Genomic DNA, 25,305 nt, shown 5'->3' with positions numbered 1-25,305 from the left:
GTATTACTGTGTAATGCTGAACAAAATAGCTTGTTTACTCTAGGCTCTTATCTTATGCTAATGAAGGGTGGTGTTTTTCTAAGGTCCTAGCAGGAGACAGTATTCTGGATAGTAACTTTACTTTCAGTTCAGCTGAAGAGACAAAGAGAACAGACGCAGACATACGAGCTCTGAAGACTCATACAGGTATGAATTGTTATGAAATAGTTTAGCTGTCTGTCAACTGATTCAGCCCACCTACTTTTGAAGGTGGCAGAACAGTTATTATTTCTTTTAGTTTTCATTTCATTTCTATTTTTCAGCAGGGAACTATATAGAATTATGGAATTTGTGAGGAATATGGAGAGAAGACGTTTGATAAAGCCTCAGGATATTCTGGCTACTTTGCAATCCATACCGGAGGATGAATCGGAATCCGAATTGCAGGAACATGTATTTGATTCTGACAGTGATGAAGATTTCATTCCTCAGAACATATCAAGTGAATCTGAAGACTCAGAAGGAACAAATCCAGAAGGTAAGTAGTTATGTGTATTTATTTGTTCTTCCACACACTGAGTTAGGGCCTGTGCACACTAGCAGAATTCTGGCTGAATAGCCATCTGGATATTCTTGCCGCAATACAGGCCGTACCTGCCCGCTCATGCCTGAAGCTCCGCTCCGAACCCCGGGCTGGAGCCGCTGTCAGGGACAGAGCAGCGCTTGCTTACGCGCGAGCACGGCTCCGTCCCAGACAGCGGCTCCAGCCCGGGGTTCGGAGCGGAGCTTCAGGTATGAAACTCCGCTCTGTACCTGAGCGGGCAGGTACGGGCCGGATTGTGGTGAGAATATCCGGTCGGATATTCCGCCGCTAATCCAGCCAGTGTGCACGGACCCTTACAAAACAAAAATTCTAAATATTCATCAACTTTTTTACAGATATTCCAAGCACATCAACTGGGGATCGGGCTCATGCAGTTATGTTGCCTCGTGACCATCCTCCTGGTCGTGGACAGAAAAAATCAGCAAAACGTCCCAGAAATGAAAGAACAACAGATAACGATGGCGGCGAAGGTAATGCAACAACAAACACCAGAGAAGGCGAATCTGAAGGAATACTAGTTTCAGCGGATGGTATTCAATGGAAACCTGTTGAAATTGGAGAACACTTGCCTGGTAGGCGTGACAGCCAAAATATTCTTCGAGAAGCACCTGGCCCTACAGGATACGCCAGAAGAAATATCATTATCGATAGTCCTTTGAGCGCATGGCGTTTATTTTTTGATTCATATATATTGACACATATAAAGAACTGTACGCTTGCAGAAGCATGCAGGAACAATAATTTACAGTTTACTCTATCTGATGAGGAGCTAGATGCATTCATTGCGATATTCTATGCTCGTGGAATATCTGGCACGAGCCGTCACTCGATTAGCAGTATTTGGTGTAATGACTGGGGAATACCGTTTTGCAAAGCGACAATGTCTAGGGACCGCTTTGTTGAAATTATGAGGTTTCTCAGATTTGATGAGAAATCTACTCGATCGGAGAGACTGCAAACGGACAAGTTTGCTCTATTTTCTACTGTGTGGGACAGGTTTATTGAAAATTGTATTGCGTGTTACAAACCTGGCCCATACATAACGGTGGATGAGCAACTTTTCCCAAGCAAAACTAGGTGTCCATTCACGCAGTACATGCCTTCCAAACCAGATAAATATGGCCACAAATATTGGCTAGCTGTTGATAAGAGGAGCAAATATCTGGCAAATGGCTTCCCTTATCTAGGCAAAGATGACACACGCCGTGCTGAGGACCGTTTAGCTGACCATGTGGTAATGAAGTTATTGGACCCGTTTTTGAAAAAAGGTCGCAATGTTACAACCGATAATTATTTTACTTCAGTAAAATTAGCTAAACAGCTAAAAAGCAAAGGAACAACCATCGTGGGAACACTGAACAAGATAAGGCGAGAAGTGCCTAAAGAAATAAAATCCATGAAAGAGGAATTGTACAACACTAAAGTGTTTAGAAATGAAGACAATTTTACACTTACAGTATATCAAGGAAAGCCCAACAAAAATGTTGTCATTTTGAGTTCCGTCCATCCAGATGTTGTTGTTGCGTCTGATTCCGCTAAAAAAACTCCAGAAACGGTAAAGTTTTACAATGAAACAAAATATGGAGTAGATGTAGTGGATCAGATGGCACGAAAATATACCACACGAACATGCACAAGGAGATGGCCTGTTCATGCATTTGAAAATGCCTTAGACTTTGCGGGTATAAATGCATGGATAATATTCAAGGAGATTACCCACCAAAAAATGTCACGCAAGGCATTTTTGCAAACGCTTGTGAGAGAGTTGAGTGGTCCTTATGTCACAGATAGGGAAAAGGGTTCCACGTCCCAAGTTTCTACATGCTCAGAAGTGATGGTTCAAACAAAATTTTGCCAGATCAAAGAAAAGTGCAAGAAAAATAGATCTGTCGGAAATTGTAAGACTTGTGGTAAGTCTTTGTGTGGGCAATGTACTGCCATAAATCAAAGGCAATGGCTAAAATGTGAAACACCAAATGTTTAGAAGGTGAATTCTGCGCCATATTTTCATTTTTATGCTCCTCCACCTACATTTTCTCTGCTTTTTGTTCTTCAGTTGTTGTTTATATGTGTGCACTTGAATAAAAAAAAATGTTTGAAAAACGTCTATTATAATTATTGTTATTTTCTGTAGAAAAATAAGAAAAGCAGAAAAAAAACAATCAAAAGCATTACTGTTGGATCTCACAATAATAATACATTACAAAAAATATAATTATTAATAAATAACCACAAATGAAACTCTAAAAATAAACGAAAACAAGCAAGGAGTCAAAATGACTCCTTTCAGTAGTTCTAGGCGGGGTCACGAGTCCAGTAGTCCTAGTGTTAAAACTTGCTCCAATTACACCTCTGGCTCCTCTGTTTTTAGTATTTACCCTGGGCTCCAATACCGCTAGTTGCTGCTCAGAAGTGCCGTCTGCACAGTCAACGCTTGCACCAGTGTTATTGGGGTTCAGTAACGTCAGCTGTTCCCCAGCTGTGTGTCCGGCAAATTCTCCTGCTCTGTCCACATTCACACTACTACAGATTTTAAAGTTGCTCCAATTACGCCTCTGGCTCCACTCTGTTTTTAGTATTTACCCTGGGTTCCAGCAGTGTCTTTGGCACGGGTACTCCCTCCTGCCCAGCCTGGTTCCAGCACACCAGCTGTTTCCGGGTAGTGTCAACGTCACTTTGCCTCCAATGCGTTGTCCTGTCGTGTTGCGGTTGGGTTAGCCGACTCTATGGTGCCTGCAGTTTAGGAGACTCCTATGTGGGCTGCGGGATCTGGCAATAAAGGCTGGTTCCATAGTGCCAATAGGACAAGCACCCCCTGTAGGACTGTGGGTTTTGGTAACTGCGGCCGGCTCGCGGCCTTGAAACTTTTTTTTACTTGGGTACCTTCTGCTACCCATCCGGGTTCCAGTACCGTCAGCTGGTTCTCGGCAGTGCCTTTGGATTAGGTGCCTCCTTCTCGGTATCCAAGTTCAACCAACGTCTGCTGGTCCTTGGTAGTGCTTTCTGGCACAGGTACCTCCTGCTTAGTAACCGAGTTCCAGTACCGTCAGCTGGTCTTCGGTAGTTCCATTGGCTCTTGTACCTTCTGCTACCCATCCGGGTTCCAGTACCGTCAGCTGGTCCTCGGTAGTTCCATTTGCTCTTGTACCTTCTACTACCCATCCAGGTTCCAGTATCGTCAGCTGGTTCTCGGCAGTGTCTTTGGCACGGGTACTCCCTCCTGCCCAGCCTGGTTCCAGCACGCCAGCTGTTTCCGGGTAGTGTCAACGTCACTTTGCCTCCAATGCGTTGTCCTGTCGTGTTGCGGTCGGGTTAGCCGACTCTATGGTGCCTGCAGTTTAGGTGACTCCTATGCGGGCTGCGGGATCTGGCAATGAAGGCTGGTTCCATAGTGCAAATAGGACAAGCACCCCCTGTAGGACTGTGGGTTTTGGTAACTGCGGCCGGCTCGCGGCCTTGAAACTTTTTTTTACTTGGGTACCTTCTGCTACCCATCCAGGTTCCAGTACCGTCAGCTGGTTCTCGGCAGTGCCTTTGGATTAGGTGCCTCCTTCTCGGTATCCAAGTTCCACCAACGTCTGCTGGTCCTTGGTAGTGCTTTCTGGCACAGGTACCTCCTGCTTAGTAACCGAGTTCCAGTACCGTCAGCTGGTCCTCGGTAGTTCCATTGGCTCTTGTACCTTCTGCTAGCCATCCGGGTTCCAGTACCGTCAGCTGGTCCTCGGTAGTTCCATTTTCTCTTGTACCTTCTACTACCCATCCGGGTTCCAGTACCGTCAGCTGGTTCTCGGCAGTGTCTTTGGCACGGGTACTCCCTCCTGCCCAGCCTGGTTCCAGCATGCCAGCTGTTTCCGGGTAGTGTCAACGTCACTTTGCCTCTAATGCTTTGTCCTGTGGTGTTGCGGTCGGGTTAGCCGACTTTATGGTGCCTGCAGTTTAGGTGACTCCTATGTGGGCTGCGGGATCTGGCAATGAAGGCTGGTTCCATAGTGCCAATAGGACAAGCACCCCCTGTAGGACTGTGGGTTTTGGTAACTGCGGCCGGCTCGCGGCCTTGAAACTTTTTTTTACTTGGGTACCTTCTGCTACCCATCCGGGTTCCAGTACCGTCAGCTGGTTCTCGGCAGTGCCTTTGGATTAGGTGCCTCATTCTCGGTATCCAAGTTCCACCAACGTCTGCTGGTCCTTGGTAGTGCTTTCTGGCACAGGTACCTCCTGCTTAGTAACCGAGTTCCAGTACCATCAGCTAGTCCTCGGTAGTTCCATTGGCTCTTGTACCTTCTGCTACCCATCCGGGTTCCAGTACCGTCAGCTGGTTCTCGGCAGTGCCTTTGGATTAGGTGCCTCCTTCTCGGTATCCAAGTTCTACCAACATCTGCTGGTCCTTGGTAGTGCTTTCTGGCACAGGTACCTCCTGCTTAGTAACCGAGTTCCAGTACCATCAGCTAGTCCTCGGTAGTTCCATTGGCTCTTGTACCTTCTACTACCCATCCGGGTTCCAGTACCGTCAGCTGGTCTTCGGTAGTTCCCTTGGCTCTTGTACCTTCTGCTACCCATCCGGGTTCCAGTACCGTCAGCTGGTCCTCGGTAGTTCCATTTGCTCTTGTACCTTTTATTACCCATCCGGGTTCCAGTACCGTCAGCTGGTTCTCGGCAGTGACTTTGGCATGGGTACTCCCTCCTGCCCAGCCTGGTTCCAGTACGCCAGCTGTTTCCGGGTAGTGTCAACGTCACTTTGCCTCCAATGCGTTGTCCTGTCGTGTTGCGGTTGGGTTAGCCGACTCTATGGTGCCTGCAGTTTAGGTGACTCCTATGTGGGCTGCGGGATCTGGCAATGAAGGCTGGTTCCATAGTGCCAATAGGACAAGCACCCCCTGTAGGACTGTGGGTTTTGGTAACTGCGGCCGGCTCGCGGCCTTGAAACTTTTTTTTGCATGGGTACCTTCTGCTACCCATCCGGGTTCCAGTACCGTCAGCTGGTTCTCGGCAGTGCCTTTGGATTAGGTGCCTCCTTCTCGGTATCCAAGTTCCACCAACGTCTGCTGGTCCTTGGTAGTGCTTTCTGGCACAGGTACCTCCTGCTTAGTAACCGAGTTCCAGTACCATCAGCTAGTCCTCGGTAGTTCCATTGGCTCTTGTACCTTCTGCTACCCATCCGGGTTCCAGTACCGTCAGCTGGTTCTCGGCAGTGCCTTTGGATTAGGTGCCTCCTTCTCGGTATCCAAGTTCTACCAACATCTGCTGGTCCTTGGTAGTGCTTTCTGGCACAGGTACCTCCTGCTTAGTAACCGAGTTCCAGTACTGTTAGTTGGTCCTCGGTAGTTCCATTGGCTCTTGTACCTTCTGCTACCCATCCGGGTTCCAGTACCATCAGCTGGTCCTCGGTAGTTCCATTTGCTCTTGTACCTTTTACTACCCATCCGGGTTCCAGTACCGTCAGCTGGTTCTCGGCAGTGTCTTTGGCACGGGTACTCCCTCCTGCCCAGCCTGGTTGCAGCATGCCAGCTGTTTCCGGGTAGTGTCAACGTCACTTTGCCTCCAATGCGTTGTCCTGTCGTGTTGCGGTCGGGTTAGCCGACTCTATGGTGCCTGCAGTTTAGGTGACTCCTATGTGGGCTGCGGGATCTGGCAATGAAGGCTGGTTCCATAGTGCCAATAGGACAAGCACCCCCTGTAGGACTGTGGGTTTTGGTAACTGCGGCCGGATCGCGGCCTTGAAACTTTTTTTTACTTGGGTACCTTCTGCTACCCATCCGGGTTCCAGTACCTTCAGCTGGTTCTCGGCAGTGCCTTTGGATTAGGTGCCTCCTTCTCGGTATCCAAGTTCCACCAATGTCTGCTGGTCCTTGGTAGTGCTTTCTGGCACAGGTACCTCCTGCTTAGTAACCAAGTTCTAGTACCGTCAGCTGGTCCTCAGTAGTTCCATTGGCTCTTGTACCTTCTGCTACCCATCCGGGTTCCAGTACCGTCAGCTGGTCCTCGGTAGTTCCTCAGCCTTCTTGTACCTTCTGCTACATTTCCAAGTTCAAGCTTTTTGAAATGGTTCTTGGTAATCACTCTGGATCTCCCTGACGAGGACCCTGAAGACGAGGACCCTGAAGACCAACCCGAAGAAGGCGAGGACCCCGAGGACAACGACCCTGAAGACGAGGACCCTGAAGACCACCCCGAAGAAGACGAGGACCACGAAGACGAGGACCCTGAAGACGAGGACCCTGAAGACCAACCCGAAGAAGAAGAGGACCCCGAAGACGAGGACCCCGAAGACGACGACCCTGAAGACGAGGACCCCAAAGACGACGACCCTGAAGACCACCCCGAACAAGACCAAGAAGATGACCCTGAAGAAGTTGACCAAGAGGACAAAGAAGAAAAGACAACCACCAAGATACAGAAGAACAAGAGACAGAAAACCAAGAAGCAGAAGTACAAGAAGCTGCAGAACAAAAAGCGGAAGAACATTAAGCATAATACTAAAAATCAGAGCAAAAGATAATATCTAAATTATAAGCAGAAGATGACTAAGCAGTGTATGGGGGTGAGTCCGTTCCTCCTCGTGGTGCCCCTGGAAAAGACCTGCTGCTGCAGGCCAAACTGAACACGGACAAATCCTGTTGTAAATCTTTTGTGACGGGCAGAACGAAAGGTGTAATGTTCAAACTTTTATAGATAACAACTACAGGAATGCCTGTCACAAATAAGAATATGATGAAGAAGAAGAATATGAAGAAGATGAAGAAGTAGAATATGAAGAAGAATAATAGTTGAATAAGAAGAATATGAAGAATGTAAAAAAAAAGAATAATACGAAGAACTTGAAGAAGAAGATGAAGAAGGTGAAGAAGTGGATGAAAAAGATGCTGATGCTGAGGATGATGAAGGAGAAAGTGTGGGAGAAGTAAAAAAGAAGGTGAAGAGCATGGAAGTAGTGAAACATAAATATCTGACAAAATATAAAAATACTTAACATAGTCAATATTTCCGTAACTCAGAACGTCTTAAAAAAAACATTAATTCCTGCTATTCCATTTGATTGGGCTAAACCTCTATGCCTTTATTGTCTCCCCCACCTCCCCCAATACATTCTACATTATTCTTAGTTGTTTTCTTTCATGTATAATTAACCTACAAGGAAAAAAAGGGTTTATTTTCATTCCGATATTTCTGTCGGATTGACTTGCATTGGTTTCCGGTATCGGAATTGGCGATATCCGATACTTTTTGGGTATCGGTCCGATCCAATCCGATCTGATATTTCCCGATATCGGAAGGTATCGCTCGACACTAGTGCTGTGTGATCGATTTAATTTCATGCACTTGCTGCGATATTCAATATGTAAGTTGTACCACGGGAACACTAAAAGTACGCATCTGAAGACATGTTTCTTCTGCATCAAATCCTTTAGCATTCAGATGTACACAGCCTTGTGTCATTTTTTCAGAAGAACATGGAGAAATGTTAATTCATGTAAGATAATAGGAATTGAACAAAAAGTGAGAAAAACAAAAAGTAGAACACATGAAAAAACTGTTCAAAGGGAACCTGTCAACAGGTAAAAAGCTATTAACCTGCAGATATGGGGTTAATCGGCAGGTTAATAGCATTACTAACCTTCCCGGAGCTTGCACTTAGCTGAATGCTACGCGGAGAAAATTAACTTTATTCCCCCCGGCAGCATTTGGGTTTCAATCACGGGGGTGGCGCCGGCGCGGGTTCAGTCACCCCTCTGAGTGTACAATACTGTGGTATGGCAGAATATAGGACAAGCGATCTCAGGTTCAAGACCCCTTAGAGGACTAAAAAAAAATATGTAAAGAATTAAAAATGTTGTTAAAAAAATTACGCCCATTAAAAATGAAGAAAAAATAAAGCATTAAATATATTTGGTATTGCCATATCTGTAAAGGCTAATTTATCAAAATATAAAATTTAATTTACACTTCCAATTGTCTATTTGCTCGGGGTCATTGTCCTGCTGCAGAATAATTTTGGAGCTAATCAAATGCACCCCTAATGGTACTACATAATGGAGAAGTATCAACCTATTGTAGCATCGGCGTCTCTGCCCCGTTCTAGGCAGAGACGCCGTCCCTCTCACCTCCCCGCTCCTGGCGCGGTGTCCTCCAGCGCTGCTCTCCCCGCTGCTTCCGGCGCGCGCTCCTTCCCCGGCAGTGTGCTTAGGGCGCTCCCCCTCTCTTAAAGGGACCGCGCGCGCCGTCCTAAGGAGTCCCCGGCCAATTGCCGGAGGACCTCCCATATAAAGGGCACCTCCTCCAAAATGGAGGTGCCCGAGCAATGTTGTTTGCACCTGTGTCTCACCTGTGCTTCAGCCCTCAGGTCCCGTTGCCAGTTACCTGCCAGTTACCTGCCAGATTCCTGCCAGCTTGCTGCCTTTGTCCTGCCTGATATCCAGTCACCTGCCTGCTAGCCTGAGGTCCGACGGTCTGCCTTCCAACTCCTGTCAGTCTGTCTATGGACCAGCTTGCCCGCTCACCTGGGAGCGCACACCTGTTACCTGCCTGCTAGCCTACCTGGAGGCTCCGCCGTCACGTGCTGTGACCATCTGCCTTTTCAGAGACTCCTGCCTGCTCACCTGGGAGCGCACACCTGTTACCTGCCTGCTAGCCTACCTGGAGGCTCCGCCGTCACGTGCTGTGACCATCTGCCTTTCCAGAGACTCCTGCCCGCTCACCTGGGAGCGCCCACCTGTTACCTGCCTGCTAGCCTACCTGGAGGCTTCGCCGTCACGTGCTGTGACCACCTACCATTCCAGAGACTCTCGCTTGCTCACCTGGGAGCACACATCTACCATCTGCCTGCTAGCCTACCCGGAGGCTCTGCCATCACAGGTCGTACCTACCCTTTACCCAGAGACTGCCCCGGTCACTTGCCGTAACTCCCTGCCCGTTCATCCAGAGACTGCCCCGGTCACTTGCCGTAACTCCCTGCCCGTTCTTCCAGAGACTGCCCCGGTCACTTGCCGTGACCTCCTGCCCGTTCTTCCAGAGACTGCCCCGGTCACTTGCCGTGACCTCCAGCCCGTCCACTCAGAGACTGTCCCGGTCACCTGCTGTGACTGCCTGCCCGTCATCCCTGATTGCCACCCGCTCCCTTACAAGGACCGCCCCCTTGTATAGTAGCTCAGAGGTTCCGCCTCCCAGACCCGTTACAGTTTGCTCGGGCCATGGAACCCGGTGGCACCCAAGCTCCCTCGCTCTCGGACCTGTGTCATGAACTGTCCCGCCAGAGGTCCCAACAGGAGTCCATCCTGGGTCACCTGCGGAATGTCAATTCTCGCCTGGACACTCTGACTGCTCCGCCAGCAACCTCCGCCAGCGCCATGATTCGCAATCCGACAGCTCCGCTGTCCACCAACACTATGGTATCCTACCCCGGACCCCGGCTTTCTGCACCTCCTCGCTTCGGAGGTGACTCCGCTCAGGCTCGGGGCTTCATAAATCAGTGCACCCTGCACTTTGAACTCCTGTCCCACCAGTTTAACTCCGACCGGGCCAAAATTGCCTTCATCATGTCCCATCTCACCGGAGAGGCTCTGGCCTGGCTAAATCCTCTATGGGAGAGAGGAGACCCCCTGGTGTCCAACTTGCCTGCCTTTCTCACGGCCTTCCGGAAAGTCTTCGACGAACCCGGACGGAAGACCTCATCCGCATCGTCACTGCTACGCCTCCGTCAGGGAAGCCTCACCGTGGGCCAATATGCCATACGGTTCCGTACCCTTGCCTCGGAGCTGGCCTGGGATAATGACGCTCTGGTTTCAGTCTTCTGGGAGGGTCTGTCCGGCCGTATTAAAGATGAACTTGCCGGTCGGGACATTCCTACCACCCTCGATGACCTGATAGCTCTTGCCACCCGGATTGACCTGCGGTTCCAGGAGCGTGCCAAAGAGGTCACCCGTGAAAGGAGGTTTCCACGCCTAGCTCCTACTTTTCAGCAACCCGTCACTCCCTCCGTCTCTCCTGAGCCTATGCAGGTCGACCAGACCAAGATGGTCGGTTCTCGCCAAGAATCTCGCCGAGCCGAGGGAAGCTGTTTCTATTGTGGCAGTAAGAAGCACTTCATCCGTTCCTGCCCGGAAAAGCCGGGAAACGCCAGTGTCTAGGACCACTCGGAGAGGTCGTCCTAGACAAAAGTAAGTCCTCTCCGTCTCTGACCTTACCGGTCTCTATTGCTTGGGGAGAAAACCGTCTCTTCGAACTCGCCCATCTGGATTCTGGAGCTGCTGGAAACCTCATCGCCCAGTCTCTGGTAGAGAGATACCATATTCCCACCAAGTCCCTGGCGGAGCCATTGTCAGTTGCTTCCGTGGATGGAAGACTTCTCTCGGAGACCATCCTGCTCGTCACCGAACCTATAACCCTACAGGTGGGAATGCTGCACTCTGAGGAGATCTCATTCCATGTGCTGTCCGGACTTTCTCACTCCTTGTTGCTAGGTCTACCTTGGCTCCAGACACATGAACCCGTATTGAACTGGCGGTCCGGTGAAGTACTCCGATGGGGTCCTGACTGCCATAGGACCTGCCTGGTTCCGGTCCGTCCACTTCGCCCTCAGCCTACTCCAGCTAATTTACCTGGTCTCCCGGCTCCCTACTGGCCCTATGCGGACATCTTCGGTAAGAAGGAAGCTGAGACGTTGCCGCCCCATAGGCCATACGATTGCCCGATCGACCTGGTACCTGGCACCACTCCTCCCCGTGGGCGTATCTACCCGTTATCTGCAGCCGAGACCCGAGCCATGTCTGAGTACATTGAAGAGAATCTGGCTAGGGGATTTATCCGAAAATCTACCTCCCCGGCTGGAGCCGGATTCTTCTTTGTCAAAAAGAAAGACGGCTCGCTACGTCCCTGTATTGACTACAGAGGACTCAATCTCATTACGGTAAAAAACAAATATCCCCTGCCACTCATCTCCGAATTGTTTGACCGGCTCAAGGGCGCCAGGATCTTCTCCAAGCTGGATCTTCGAGGAGCGTATAATCTGGTCCGTATCCGTCAAGGAGACGAGTGGAAGACGGCATTCAATACCCGGGACGGTCACTACGAGTACCTTGTGATGCCCTTCGGTCTCTGTAATGCTCCCGCGGTCTTTCAGGAACTAGTCAATGACATCTTCCGTGACCTCCTGTACTCCTGCGTAGTGGTATACCTGGACGATATCTTGGTCTTCTCTCCGGATCTCCCCACACACCGGAGGGATGTTCGTCAGGTCCTGCTTAAGCTTCGGCAGAACCACCTTTACGCCAAATACGAGAAGTGCCTCTTCGATCAGACCTCCCTTCCGTTCTTGGGCTATGTCATCTCCCAAACAGGTCTGCAAATGGATCCCGAGAAGCTCTCTTCCGTTCTAAAATGGCCTCGTCCTGAAGGTTTGAAGGCGATACAGCAATTCCTGGGCTTCGCTAATTATTATCGTCTTTTCATCCCACACTTCTCGTCTCGGACTGCTCCCATATCTGCACTTACCCGTAAGGGGGCTAACCCCAGGATATGGTCGCCTGAAGCCGAGGAGGCCTTCCTTTCCCTAAAGAAAGCCTTCGCCTCTGCTCCCGTCCTGCACTGTCCGGACTGTAATAAACAATTCTACCTGGAGGTTGATGCTTCCTCCTCCGGAGCCGGAGCGGTGCTCACCCAGAAGTCTTCTACCGGGAGAATGGTAACGTGCGGCTTCTTCTCCAAAATCTTCTCCTCGTCGGAGCGCAACTACTCCATTGGAGACCGGGAATTGCTAGCCATCAAATTGGCACTAGGAGAGTGGCGCTATCTGCTTGAAGGGGCTCTCTACCCAGTAATTATCTACACGGATCACAAAAACCTGGCATATCTCCAAAATGCCCAGAGGCTCAATCCTCGCCAGGCCCGGTGGTCGTTGTTTTTTGCCCGCTTCGACTTCACTCTTCATTTCCGTCCGGCGGACAAGAACGTCAAAGCTGATGCCTTGTCTCGGTCTTTCCTGTCCTCCGATCAAGAGGAGGAACCTACGCACATCATCGACTCCTCCAAGGTGATGAATGTGGCTCCCTTGGATCTAACTCGTCTTCCACCCGGTAAGACGTTCATAGCTGTGCCAGATCGGGAGAGGGTTCTTCGCTGGGGACATTCTTCTAAACTAGCTGGCCATGCTGGCCAAAAAAAGACCTTTCAACTTATTGCCCGGCATTACTGGTGGCCTACCCTACGTAAGGACGTGGTAGACTTCGTCGCGGCCTGTTCATCCTGTGCTCGTAACAAAGTTCCCCGACATCTACCTGCCGGCCATCTCCTGCCCCTTCCCGTACCTGCTGCTCCTTGGCAACACATCGCTATGGACTTTATCACCGACCTTCCAGTTTCTGCCGGTTGTACCGTCATTTGGGTTGTCGCTGACCGTTTTTCTAAGATGGCCCACTTCATTCCCCTGCCTGGTCTTCCGTCTGCACCCGAGTTGGCTAAAGACTTTATCCGCCACATCTTCCGTCTCCATGGTCTGCCCCTCCACATCGTGTCGGATCGTGGGGTTCAGTTCACCTCTCGTTTCTGGAGAGCCACTTGTAAGCTGCTGGACATTACCCTGGATTTCTCCTCCGCTTACCACCCTCAGTCCAATGGTCAAGTGGAGCGGATCAATCAGATCTTGTCCAGCTACCTCCGGCACTTCGTGGATGCTCACCACTCGGACTGGGTGGATCTTCTACCGTGGGCCGAGTTCTCTTATAACAACCATGAGAGCGAGTCCTCTTCCAAATCCCCGTTCTTTATAGTTGGTGGCCAACATCCCCGGATTCCACTTCCTGTCTCCGTTTCTGTGGACAACCCTGCTGCGGAGTCTCTTGTCAGCGAATTTTCTACTATTTGGGAGAGCACCAGGTCCGCTCTTCTTCTCTCCTCTGAGCGGATGAAGAGATATGCTGATAAGAGACGTCTGGATCCGCCCCAATTCCGTCCGGGAGACAAGGTTTGGCTCTCATCCAAACATGTGCGGCTCAAAATACCCTCCTACAAGTTGGGTCCTCGATTCATCGGCCCCTTCGAAGTCCTCAGGCAAATTAACCCTGTGGCCTACAAATTAAAACTCCCGGCCACCCTACGGATCCCCAACTCCTTCCACGTATCTCTCCTCAAACCCGTTGTCTTTAACTCTTTTTCCAAAAATCCAGGTGCCCCTCCTGCTCCGGTTTCCGCTGATGACATCTTTGAGGTAGAGAGTATTCTGGCCTCCAAGAGGGTAAGAGGAAAAACCTTTTTTCTGGTAGATTGGAAGGGGTTTGGTCCTGAGGAGAGAACTTGGGAACCCAGGGAGAACATCAAAGCCCCGCTTCTCCTTGAAAAATTTCTTTCTGGCCTAAAAAAGAGGGGGCCTAAAGGGGGGGGTACTGTAGCATCGGCGTCTCTGCCCCGTTCTAGGCAGAGACGCCGTCCCTCTCACCTCCCCGCTCCTGGCGCGGCGTCCTCCAGCGCTGCTCTCCCCGCTGCTTCCGGCGCGCGCTCCTTCCCCGGCAGTGTGCTTAGGGCGCGCGCGCTCCCCCTCTCTTAAAGGGACCGCGCGCGCCGTCCTAAGGAGTCCCCGGCCAATTGCCGGAGGACCTCCCATATAAAGGGCACCTCCTCCAAAATGGAGGTGCCCGAGCAATGTTGTTTGCACCTGTGTCTCACCTGTGCTTCAGCCCTCAGGTCCCGTTGCCAGTTACCTGCCAGTTACCTGCCAGATTCCTGCCAGCTTGCTGCCTTTGTCCTGCCTGATATCCAGTCACCTGCCTGCTAGCCTGAGGTCCGACGGTCTGCCTTCCAACTCCTGTCAGTCTGTCTATGGACCAGCTTGCCCGCTCACCTGGGAGCGCACACCTGTTACCTGCCTGCTAGCCTACCTGGAGGCTCTGCGGTCACGTGCTGGGACCATCTGCCTTTTCAGAGACTCCTGCCCGCTCACATGGGAGCGCACACCTGTTACCTGCCTGCTAGCCTACCTGGAGGCTCCGCCGTCACGTGCTGTGACCATCTGCCTTTCCAGAGACTCCTGCCCGCTCACCTGGGAGCGCCCACCTGTTACCTGCCTGCTAGCCTACCTGGAGGCTTCGCCGTCACGTGCTGTGACCACCTACCATTCCAGAGACTCTCGCTTGCTCACCTGGGAGCACACATCTACCATCTGCCTGCTAGCCTACCCGGAGGCTCTGCCATCACAGGTCGTACCTACCCTTTACCCAGAGACTGCCCCGGTCACTTGCCGTAACTCCCTGCCCGTTCATCCAGAGACTGCCCCGGTCACTTGCCGTAACTCCCTGCCCGTTCTTCCAGAGACTGCCCCGGTCACTTGCCGTGACCTCCTGCCCGTTCTTCCAGAGACTGTCCCGGTCACCTGCTGTGACTGCCTGCCCGTCATCCCTGATTGCCACCCGCTCCCTTACAAGGACCGCCCCCTTGTATAGTAGCTCAGAGGTTCCGCCTCCCAGACCCGTTACACCTATATTCCTCAGCAGCGAGTTATCAGCCCAGGAAACTTGGTGAAGCACATTAAAAAAAAAAAATGCTTACTTCCCTTCTAAATCAGCTGTCCAACAGTGCCAGCAGCTCAGAACTGACAGAAACCAGTGAGACCAAGCAATACCCATCTACTGGTCTAGCCAAAAGTGATCTTTATGGAAGATTTGCATTGTAAAACAATACTTTGATGAGGAAAAAAGGCACGGTTACTTTATTATTTATGAAAACATGAACTGGTGTGTATAAAAATGGCAGCAGTTGTTCTGGATTATTGGGTCAAAATTTGAAATATTTGGCATTAAGATATGGCAGTTTGGAGAGCAGTTTGGTAAGGAGTGTCTGCAGGCAACAGTAAAGAACGGTGAAGGTTCCTTGAAAGTTTGGTACTGCATTTAATTAAATGGATTTGGGGCATAATGGTGTCATCGATGCTGAGAAATAAGCAGCAATACATCATGCAATGCTATCAGTGAGACATTTGATTGGATTAAAGTTCAATAATTGTCTTATATTAGAGCAGCAAAAAAAAAATTATTATACTGTACAGCAAAACAATGACCCCAACCATTTAGTCAATGTCATTAAGAGTAATTTTCAGCAAATTTTATTTTCAGCATAAAGAAGAATGAGTCCTGGAAGTGATGATATGGTCCCCACAAAGCTCTGATCTCGACATGATTGAATCTGTCTGGGATTGCATTCGAGACAGAATGATTTCTTCAAGCCTACATCCAGAGAAGGCCCGTGGTTAGTTCTCCAAGATGTTTGGAACAGCTTCCCTGCTGAGTTTCTTCAAAAACAGTGTACAAGGTTGCCTGAAATAGTTAATGCTTTATTACTGTTTTGAAGGCAAAGGATAGTCACAGCAAATTCATTTGATTTTCATTTATTTTTTGTTCGCTCACTTTGAATTTTGTTCATCGATAAAAAATAAGCTATTAACATTTCCATTTTTTTTAAAGCATTCTTACTTTGCAGCATTTTTTTGTATATTAAATAGGGGTTTCTCAAAAAAAAGAGTCTTATTTACATGAGAGACCCTTATTTAGTACACAGTGAATCCCTATTTACCACTATATTTTAGACAATGAGTAAAGACTTTGTCTGAAACATGTTTACAAGCTATACTATACTGGTGTTTCATGCCGTGTATTTTAATATTTGATAATAAAAGTATTTTTTATACATATACAGTCAAGGCTGAAAAGTGTTGGCACCCTTGAAATTATTCCAAAAAATGAAGTATTTCTCCAGAAAATTATTGCAATGACATGTTTTGTTATACACATGTTTATTTCCTTTGTGTATATTTGAACAACACAAGAAAAATAGAGAAAAAAAGGCAAATTGGACATATTTTCATGCAAACCCCCAAAAATGGGCAGTGCAAAATTGTTGGCACCTTTCTAAAATTGTGAGTAAACAACTTTGTTTCAAGCATATGATGCTCATTCAAACTCATCTGTGGCAAGTAATAGGTGAAATATGAAAATGACGCCTGAAACCAGATAAAAAGGGGAGAAGTTGACTCAATATTTGCATTGTGTGTCTGTGTGCCACACTAAGCATGGAGAGTAGAAAGAGAAGAAGAAAATTGTCTGATGACTTGAGAACCAAAATTGTTGAAAAATATCAACAATCTCAAGATTACAAGTCCATTTCCAGAAATCTTGATATTCCTTTGTTCACGGTGCGCAACATAATCAAGAAGTTTACAACCCATGGCACTGTAGCTAATTTCCCTGGACATGAACAGCAGAGAAAAATTGATGAAAGGTTGCAATGCAGGATATGCTGGATGGTGAATAAGCAGCCCCAATCAAGTTCCAAAGAAATTCAAGCTGTCCTGAAAAGCTCAGGGTTAGTGATGAGCGAACACTAAAATGCCTGGGTACTCGTTGTTCGGGTCGAGCAAATTGGAATGCTCGAGTGCTTGATCCGAGCAACGAGCCCAATGCAAGTCTATTGGAAAAGGTCTGAAGAGTGCCTAAAAATTGCCCAAATTGATGAGAACAGTGCTCAAATGACATGGGAACAGCATGAGGAAGACCCCTGGAAGCATCTCTGACTCCCAGGTCACTGCTGTCGACAATGTTGTCAGAGTAATCCGCCACCTTTACGGACTCACAATAAAACATACAAAAATGAAACCAAAATGTGTTTTCCTGGGGAAAATGTTAAGGAATATCCTTTCCAGGATAATGAATTGTATATGTGGACTTTGTTCACAGGTAGTGTTTTTGATGTGTTTTTGCACTTTTGCATTGCTTTCAACAGTAAAAAATATATTCACCACTAAATGTCATTTTAACATTTTACTACCTTATCTGGTCATGTTGTGTTGTGTGAGACATGATCAGACACATCCTCTTTCATTTATGAAGGAGGAACTCTGAAAGTCACAAAGCCTATTTTTATAGGGCCATCAAGTGGCCCTTACTAATATGAAATGGCCAGCAGTTGGCCCTCACTATTGTTAGAGAGCCATCAGCAAGCTATGCTTTGTTGTTCCTATTATTAACAAGTGGGTCTCCTATACTGTTATTGGGTATGCAGTGACTGCAAGGGCTGCCAAAAATTTGGACGCACCCCAATACGCCTTTGAAGAGACAAAGTGGAGGGCCTCAGTAAAAAAAATGCTCCTATTATAAAGGAATAGGTCTCCTATAGTGGTAATGTCTACGCAGTGACTGCAAGAGCTGCCTAAATTTGGGAAATACCCCAATACCATTTGAAAGACACAAAGAGGTGGGCCTCAGTAACGACATGTTCCCATTAGAAAGGAGAGGTTCTGCTATACAGTTATAGGGTATGCAGTGAGTACAACGGCTGCCTAAAATTGAGGAAAACCCCAATACCAATTTAAAGACACATAGAGGTGGGCCTCAGTAACAAAATGTTCCCATTAGAAAGGAGCGGTTCTGCTATACAGTTATAGGGTATGCAGTGAGTACAAAGGCTGCCTACATTTTGGAAAAAACTCAAAACCAGAGGTGGGCCTCAGTAGCGACATGCATCCTATTAGGAAGGAGTGGTTCTGTTACAGTTATAGCGTATGCAGTGAGTACAACGGCTGCTTAAATTTGGGAAAAACCCCAATACCAATTTAAAGACACATAGAGGTGGCCTTCAGAAAAAAAAATTGTTCCCACTAGAAAGGAGCGGTTCTGCTATACAATTATAGAGTATGCATTGAGTACAACGGCTGCCTACATTTAGGAAAAAACTCAATACCAATTTAAAGAGTAAGACACATAGAGGTGGGCCTCAGTAACGACATGTTCCCTTTAGAAAGGAGCGGGTCTCCCATACTGTTATTACCTATGCAGTGAATGCAAGGGCTGTCAAAAATTTGGACGCACTCCAATGCCCCTTGGAAGAGACATAGAAGAAGGCCTTATGAAAAAATTGTTCCCATTATTAGGAAGTGGGTCTCCCATACTGTTATTGCCTATTCAGTGAATGCAAGGCCTGCCAAAACGTTGGATGCACTCCAATGCCCATTGGAAGAGATGTAGAGGAGGCCCTTATGAAAAATTTGTAACCATTATTAGGAAGTGGGTCTCCCATACTGTTATTGCCTATGCAGTGAATGCAAGGGCTGCCAAAAATTTGGATGCACTCCAATGCCCCTTGGAATAGACGTAGATATGGTGATATGATAGATATGGTGGTGGAGGGTGAGGATGATGAGAATGAGGAGGACAAGAGCAAATAGACAAAATCATGAAGCATATACCCATGTCTGGCTGTGAAGAGGAGCAGAGGAGCATGGGAATAGACAATCCCAAAAAAAGGTACTGTATTTTAGTTTATGTTATGCTGCTATCATTCGGTGGTGTTGCGAAGCCTGGCCCAATCCAGCACTTGTTCATTTTTATAAGATTCAATTTGTCAGCATTTTAAGTTACAAGTGGATGCGCCTATCAGTTATAATTCCTCCGGCGGCACTAAAATTCCGCTCAGACAAAATGCTAGTGGCAGGGCGGGCCAGGACCTGCAATGCATAGAGAGCCAGTTCATGCCACGTTTCCAGCTTCAATACCCAAAAATTATAAGGCACAGAGGAATCATGGAGGATTTTACTACGGTCAGCAAGGTACTCCTTCAGCATCTTCCCAAACTTTTCCCTCCTTGAGAGACTACCCCACGCATCAAGGCTTGTGCGATGGTAGTGTCTGAGAAAACTGTCCCAGAACTTTGACAGTGTCCCCCTGCCTCTGCTGCATTGGATTTGTGTCACTCTCGCCTGTACTCCTTGGTTGGCCAACTGTAACCTCTGCCGTCAGCATTTTCAGATGGGAATTTTTTTAATAATTCCACAACAAGGGCTTTCTGGTACTGCTCCATCTTAGCAGACCTGTCCACCACGGGAATAAGAGATAGAACGTTCTCCTTGTGTCTAAAAGTGTCACCAATCAGTAATGACTGTCACCCAAAATTGGACAACCCGAGGGTCACTGGAAAGGCAGAGTAACATAAACTCAGCCATGTGTGCCAGAAGACTTCCGTGTCCTCACCAAGAGAACAACTGATCACACTCTCCTCCTCATCCTCCTCCTCCCTCTCCTCAGGCCATCCACATTGAACAGACGGTATGACTGCTGTGGGGGTAGTGCCGTCTATAGCGCAGGAAACTAGCTCCTGTTCTTCCTCCTCCTTCTCCTCCTCCTCTTCCTCATTGTCAACCAATCCACATTGGGATGAGATGAGGCTGGGCTGTATGGAATCACCCTGTATGGTTCCTTGCTTCATCTCATCATGCTCTGGCTGCAATGTCTCCTCTTTAATTGTGAGCAGCAAGCGTTTCATAAAACAAAAAAGCGGGATGGTGACGCTAATTGTTACGGGTCCGGATGGTGGAACCACTGTGACGTGGTATAAGGAGGGACCAAAGTAGCGTAACTAAGTGCTGACCTGGACCGACCCTGGATACACGGCGGCTTAGTCGACTCTGTGAACCAAGGAGGGGCCGGGAAGAAACCAGTGTCACTCTGGGACCGACCTCATGCGAGAGCAGGCGACTCCCATGGAATTGACAGCCAAAGCTGATGGGCACGGTGGGTGGGCTGGCAGCGCAGGAAGACAGACAGGTGGTCACGGCTGGTAGTCAGGCAGTCGGGCATGGCTGGTAGACAGGCTGGCAGGCACTGCTCGTAGACAGGCTGGCAGGCACAGCTGGTAGACAGACTGGCAGGCACGACTGATAGAGAAGCGGGCAAGCAGCACGGGGACGTGAGGACTGGAGAGTCTGTTTAAGGCAAACAAACTTCAACAATAACAGGCACCTCCATTTTGTAGGAGGTGCCTTATATAGGAGCAGTCCTCCCACCATTGGTCAGGAACATTTTAGGATGGTGCGCGTGGCCCCTTTATGAGATAGGCAGCATGCGCCCTAAGTACAGTGCCTGGGGATCTGCGCGCAGAGCGCTCACCCTGGACAGGCACAGCAAGGAAGCCGGGAGGAGGAGGACACCGGACTGGAGCCACGGCGGTGAGGAGATCCGGGCGACAGGCAGAGACGCCATCACTACACTAATTATGGCATCATCGCCGCTCACCATCTTGGTTAAGTCCTAAAGATGTCTGACATTCATGCCCACTCCTGAGGTCTTATGTGTGGAGGCTGACCTGAATACCGATAGCCATGTTGATGCTGGTAGTCAATAACTGGCCTCTGCTACTTACAAATCCTTCCCAACATCTGCAACGTTGAGTTCCAACATATGGGAACATCACACATCAGTCGATGAGCTGGAAGCTGCAAACACTGCTGAAGCATTGCAAGGGCGGCAGAAGCTGTAGCTGACTTTCTAAAATTGGCACATACGTAGTGGACTTTGACAAGCAGATCCCGCAGATCCAGGTACGTTTTGAGAAACCGCTGAACCACAAGGTTAAGCACAGGGGCCAGGCATGGTACGTGTGTGAGCTCGCCTCACCTCAGAGCTGCCACCAGGTTCCCGGTATTGTCACACAAGACCATGCCTGGCTGTAGGTTCAGTGGTATCAGCCACAGATCTGCCTGCTCTTTCAGAGCTGTTCACAACTCTTCAGTGGTGTGCGGTTTGTCACTTAAGCATATTAGCTTCTGCACAGCCTGTTGCCACTTGGCCAAGGCAGTGCTGCAATGCTTCCAGCTTGTGACTGACGAGGTGATTTCGGAGATGGAGGCAGAAGAGGAGGAAGAGGAGGAGGAGGTGTAGGAGCTGTAGAATGGGCAACCCTGACTGACCCAGGGCCCGCAATCCTCGGCGTCGGGAGGACGTGTTCCGTTGCAAGGTCTGACTGGGTCCCGGCTTCCACTATTTTAACCCAGTGTGCCGTCAGCAAGAAGTACCTTCCTTGCCCACAAGCACTTGTCCACGTGTCCGTGGTTAGGTGGACCTTCCCAGTAACTGCGTTGTTGAGGGCACGTCTAATGTTCTGGGACACATGCTTGTGTAATGCAGGGACGGCACACCGGGAGAAATAGTGGCGGCTGGAGGCCGAGTACCAATGGACGGTCACCGCCATCAGGTTGTGGAAAGCTTTCATCTCTATGAGCCTAAAAGGCAACATTTAGAGCGCAAGTATTTGCGAAATGTATGAATTTAGTAATGTGGCCTGTGGGGCGTTGGCTGCATACTTGCGCTTGCATTCCAAGAACTGGGGTAGGGACAACTGAACACTGTGCTGGGACAACGACGTGGACGTGGTTGCTGATGGTGTTAGTAGAGAGTGTGGAATGACAAGTGTAGGGTGGGAGACATCTTCGCATGCGCCATGGACAGGGGATTGGCATGTACGCACAACAGCGGAACAAGCAGTGGTGTCACCAACTGACACTGTTTCTGGACCATGGCGTTCGGCCCACCTAGTCGGGTGCTTTGCTGTCATGTGCCTGATCATGCTGGTGGTGGTCAGGCTGCTAGTTTTGCTACCCCTGCTGATGCTGGCCTGGCAGTTGGAGAAAATGGCCATTTTGGGGTTATCTGCAGAGTCTTTAAATAATAGCTGGACTCGGGAAGACCTTATAGTTGTACTGGCAACTTCCGTCGTGTTGGCGTTACGAGGAATGCTTTCCCGCCTTGTGGCTTTGGCCACCGTGCAGCTTCTTCCTGTCTGCTGTTGTGCTACGCCTCACTCCCCCTGTGTGCTGCTGTCCTCGCTCTGTATGTCGAATCACAGATGACTCAATGACAGCTCTACATCTACATAGGACGCAGCTCTTTTTGTTTCACTTACAGACCTAATGAATCGTCTGTCATTACACTGTCCCTTTAAGACTTGCTGCCCCTTTATTTATAACTCAGGGTATCACAGCAGCCTCTCAGCATGTACGTCCCTATATCCACATACATGCCCCAAAACATACAAGTACGCCTCTATGCGTTTCACCCATCTAATATTTTTATGGGCACATCAGGAGGCTCAGGCACTATGTTGCTTGCTAATACATTTGCAGGAGTCTCTGCTCCCGGCTGTTATGAGAGGCATGTTCTGTATGCCCCCCTGCCAGGTCGGGTCAATTACTATATCATCCACCACCTTGACTTCCACTTCCACACCATGATCCTCCTCCTGACTTTCTGTCAATTGTGTCTCATCATCATCAGCATCCACATCTTGCGACAGTAATTGCACTTTCCCACCGTCGCCTTTATGTGACCGTGGCTGCTCCAATATTTGGGCATCGCTACACGCGGTCTCCTCTTGACTCACCCGAATCTACAAAAGGAAAAGTGAACAGCTCTTCTGAGTGTCCAAGTGTGGGATAAGTTGTCCCTGTGCACTCGGCATGGTGGGAGGAAGGAGGATCAGGTTGAAGAATATGCAGTCCAGACTCACGGCTATTGAGACTTGACGATGTGGAAGACAGGGTGGTGGTGGTAGTGGCTAAGTGACTGGAAGCATTATCTGCTATCCAACCAATAACCTTTTGACACTGCTCTGTGTTCAGTAGTAGTGTTCTGCAGTCCCCTAATAATTGGGACAGGAAGGTCGGGCGACAAGATGTGAGTGTTTGTTGTGGCACAATTTCCGTGTTCCGGGCACAATTGTGGCATAATTTACCCGTCGTGTTGGTGTTCCGGGGAACGGTTGCCCGCCTTGTGTGGCCACCACACTGCTTGTTCCTGCCAGTTGTGGTGTTACGCCTCGCTCCCCCTGTGTGCTGCTGTCCTCGCTCTTTTTGTAATATTGCCAGGCTGAGTCAGTGACTTCATCGTCCACCACATCGTCTTCCACGCACGCACCCTGGTCCTCCTCCTGACTTTCTGGCAATTGTGTCTCATCATCATCATCCACCTCTTGCGAAAGTAATTGCACGATCCCACCGTCGCCTTCGTTTGTTTGTGGCTGCTCAAATATTTGGGCATCACTACACGAGTTCTCCTCTTGTCCAGCTTGAAGCTGCCCGGGAATGAAAAAATGAACAGCTCTTCGGAGTGTCCAGGTGTGGGATCAGTTGTCTCTGGGCACTCGGCATGGTGGGAGGAAGGAAGATTAGGGTGAGGAATATGCGGTCCAGACTCACAGCTACTGAGACTTGACCGTGTGGAAGACAGGGTGGTGGTGGTAGTGGCAAAGTGACTGGAAGCATTATCTGCTATCCAACCAAAAACCTTTTGACATTGCTCTGGGTTCAATAGTGGTGTGCTGCTGTCCCCTAGCAATTGGACCAGGAAAGTCGAGCGACAAGATGTGGGTGTTTGTTGTGGCACAATTTCAGCTTGCCCACGGCCTAGGCCTTTGCATGCACCATCACCATCACGTCCACTTCCCCGTCCTTTGCCACGCGCCTTGTCCATTTTAAATGGAGGATAATATTTTCCACGTTCACTATAAATGGCCGAATTTGAATCGCAGTTATATGTGATACATCTGACAGACACCCATGGTTTTAAACAGCGGCCCTGTAGTTTACTATTCTTGGCAGCGACCTCATGTGAATAGCTTCACTGACACACTGATGCAAAACTCTAAATGGAGAACAATATTTTACACGTTTACTACAAATTTGTGGATTTTTAACGCTGTGATATGGGATCACGTCTGATGATGGAAAAGATCTGGCTGTATTCTGCAGTGCTAACAAGCTATGGAGCACTAAAATTGTGTATTTTAGATTGCCTTTTAAGCAAATAATCAGGATTAAGATAAAAAAAAAATTAGCTCTGGCCCCTGATATTTGGAGCTATATCTACGGATATCTGTAACAGCAGCAGCAGACAGAACGTGCAATGGACCCTCTTGTGCTGTATACACTGCCCCAAACCCTGCCTGCCTGCCTAACTCCAGCTATCACCTTCACCACTGAATATATGCAGCTGGATTAGTCCTCAGAAGGACTGTTAGTTCAGATGGATGTATATACTACTGGCGTTCCTATATCTAACTATTACACCGCCAATGCTATCCCTCACACAGCAGCATTTCTCCCTACTCTACCTGTTTTAGGGACAGACTGTGACGAGCCTATCTTCACCAGGTCTTATACAGACCTGATGACGCTATGCGGCCAGCCAATCACTGTGATGCCACCACCAACATGGCTACTGCATTACAGTGCATGGCAGGCAATCCTTGCATGTTCATTGGCTCCCTAAAGAGCTCCAAACATGCAGGGCGGGGACCCAAGCTCCCACCCGAACCACCTGGAAATACTCTCCGAGTGACGAACATGTCAAGCACAGTGATGCTCTGGCCAGTACTGAGCAGTGGCGAGTAGGCTCACTCAACACTATTCAGGGTGCATCAGTGTCAGCACAAAATATCTGTCGACATTTGAATGAAATGAAATGCTATGGCAGGAGACCCAGGAGGACTCCACTACTGACACAGAGACATAAAAAAAACTAGACTGCAGTTGGCCAAAGCATATGTGAGTAAGCCAAAATCCTTTTGGAAAAGAGTCTAATGGACAGATGAGACCAAGATAGAGCTATTTGGTAAAGCACATCATTTTTCTGTTTACCGAAAACGCAATGAGGCCTAGAAAGAAAAGAACACAGTACCTATAGTCAAATATGATGGAGGTTCAGAGATGTTTTGGGGTTGTTTTGCTGCCTCTGGCACTGGGTGCCTTGACTGTGTGCAAGGCATCATGAAATCTGAAGATTACCAAAGAATTTTAGGCTGCAATTTAGTGCCTAGTGTCAGAAAGCTGCGTTTGCATCCTAGGTCTTTCAGCAGGACAATGACCCCAAACATACTTCAAAAAGCACCCAGAAATGGATGGAAAAAAAGTGCTGGAGAGTTCT

At 48.7% G+C, this 25,305-nt stretch overlaps 1 protein-coding gene across 1 annotated transcript in view; it reads left to right on the top strand.

The window, feature by feature from the left end:
- The first annotated feature begins 319 nt into the window (after positions 1 to 319).
- LOC141258557 (uncharacterized) overlaps positions 320 to 25,305 on the top strand; it is a 92,700-nt gene continuing 67,714 nt past the window's right edge. Inside the window, exons 1-2 of the mRNA XM_073673535.1 lie at positions 320 to 517; positions 919 to 2,138. Coding sequence (XP_073529636.1) covers positions 322 to 517; positions 919 to 2,138 — 1,416 coding nt within the window. The 5' untranslated portion in view covers positions 320 to 321. The remainder of the gene's footprint in view (positions 518 to 918; positions 2,139 to 25,305) is intronic.

Source organism: Phyllobates terribilis, unplaced genomic scaffold, assembly GCF_046119375.1.
Source record: "Phyllobates terribilis strain yellow unplaced genomic scaffold, ASM4611937v1 Scaffold_3__8_contigs__length_932513732, whole genome shotgun sequence".
Classification (NCBI taxonomy): domain Eukaryota; kingdom Metazoa; phylum Chordata; class Amphibia; order Anura; family Dendrobatidae; genus Phyllobates; species Phyllobates terribilis.
Note: the sequence above shows the minus strand (reverse complement) of the source record. Positions and strands in the feature narration are given on the sequence as shown.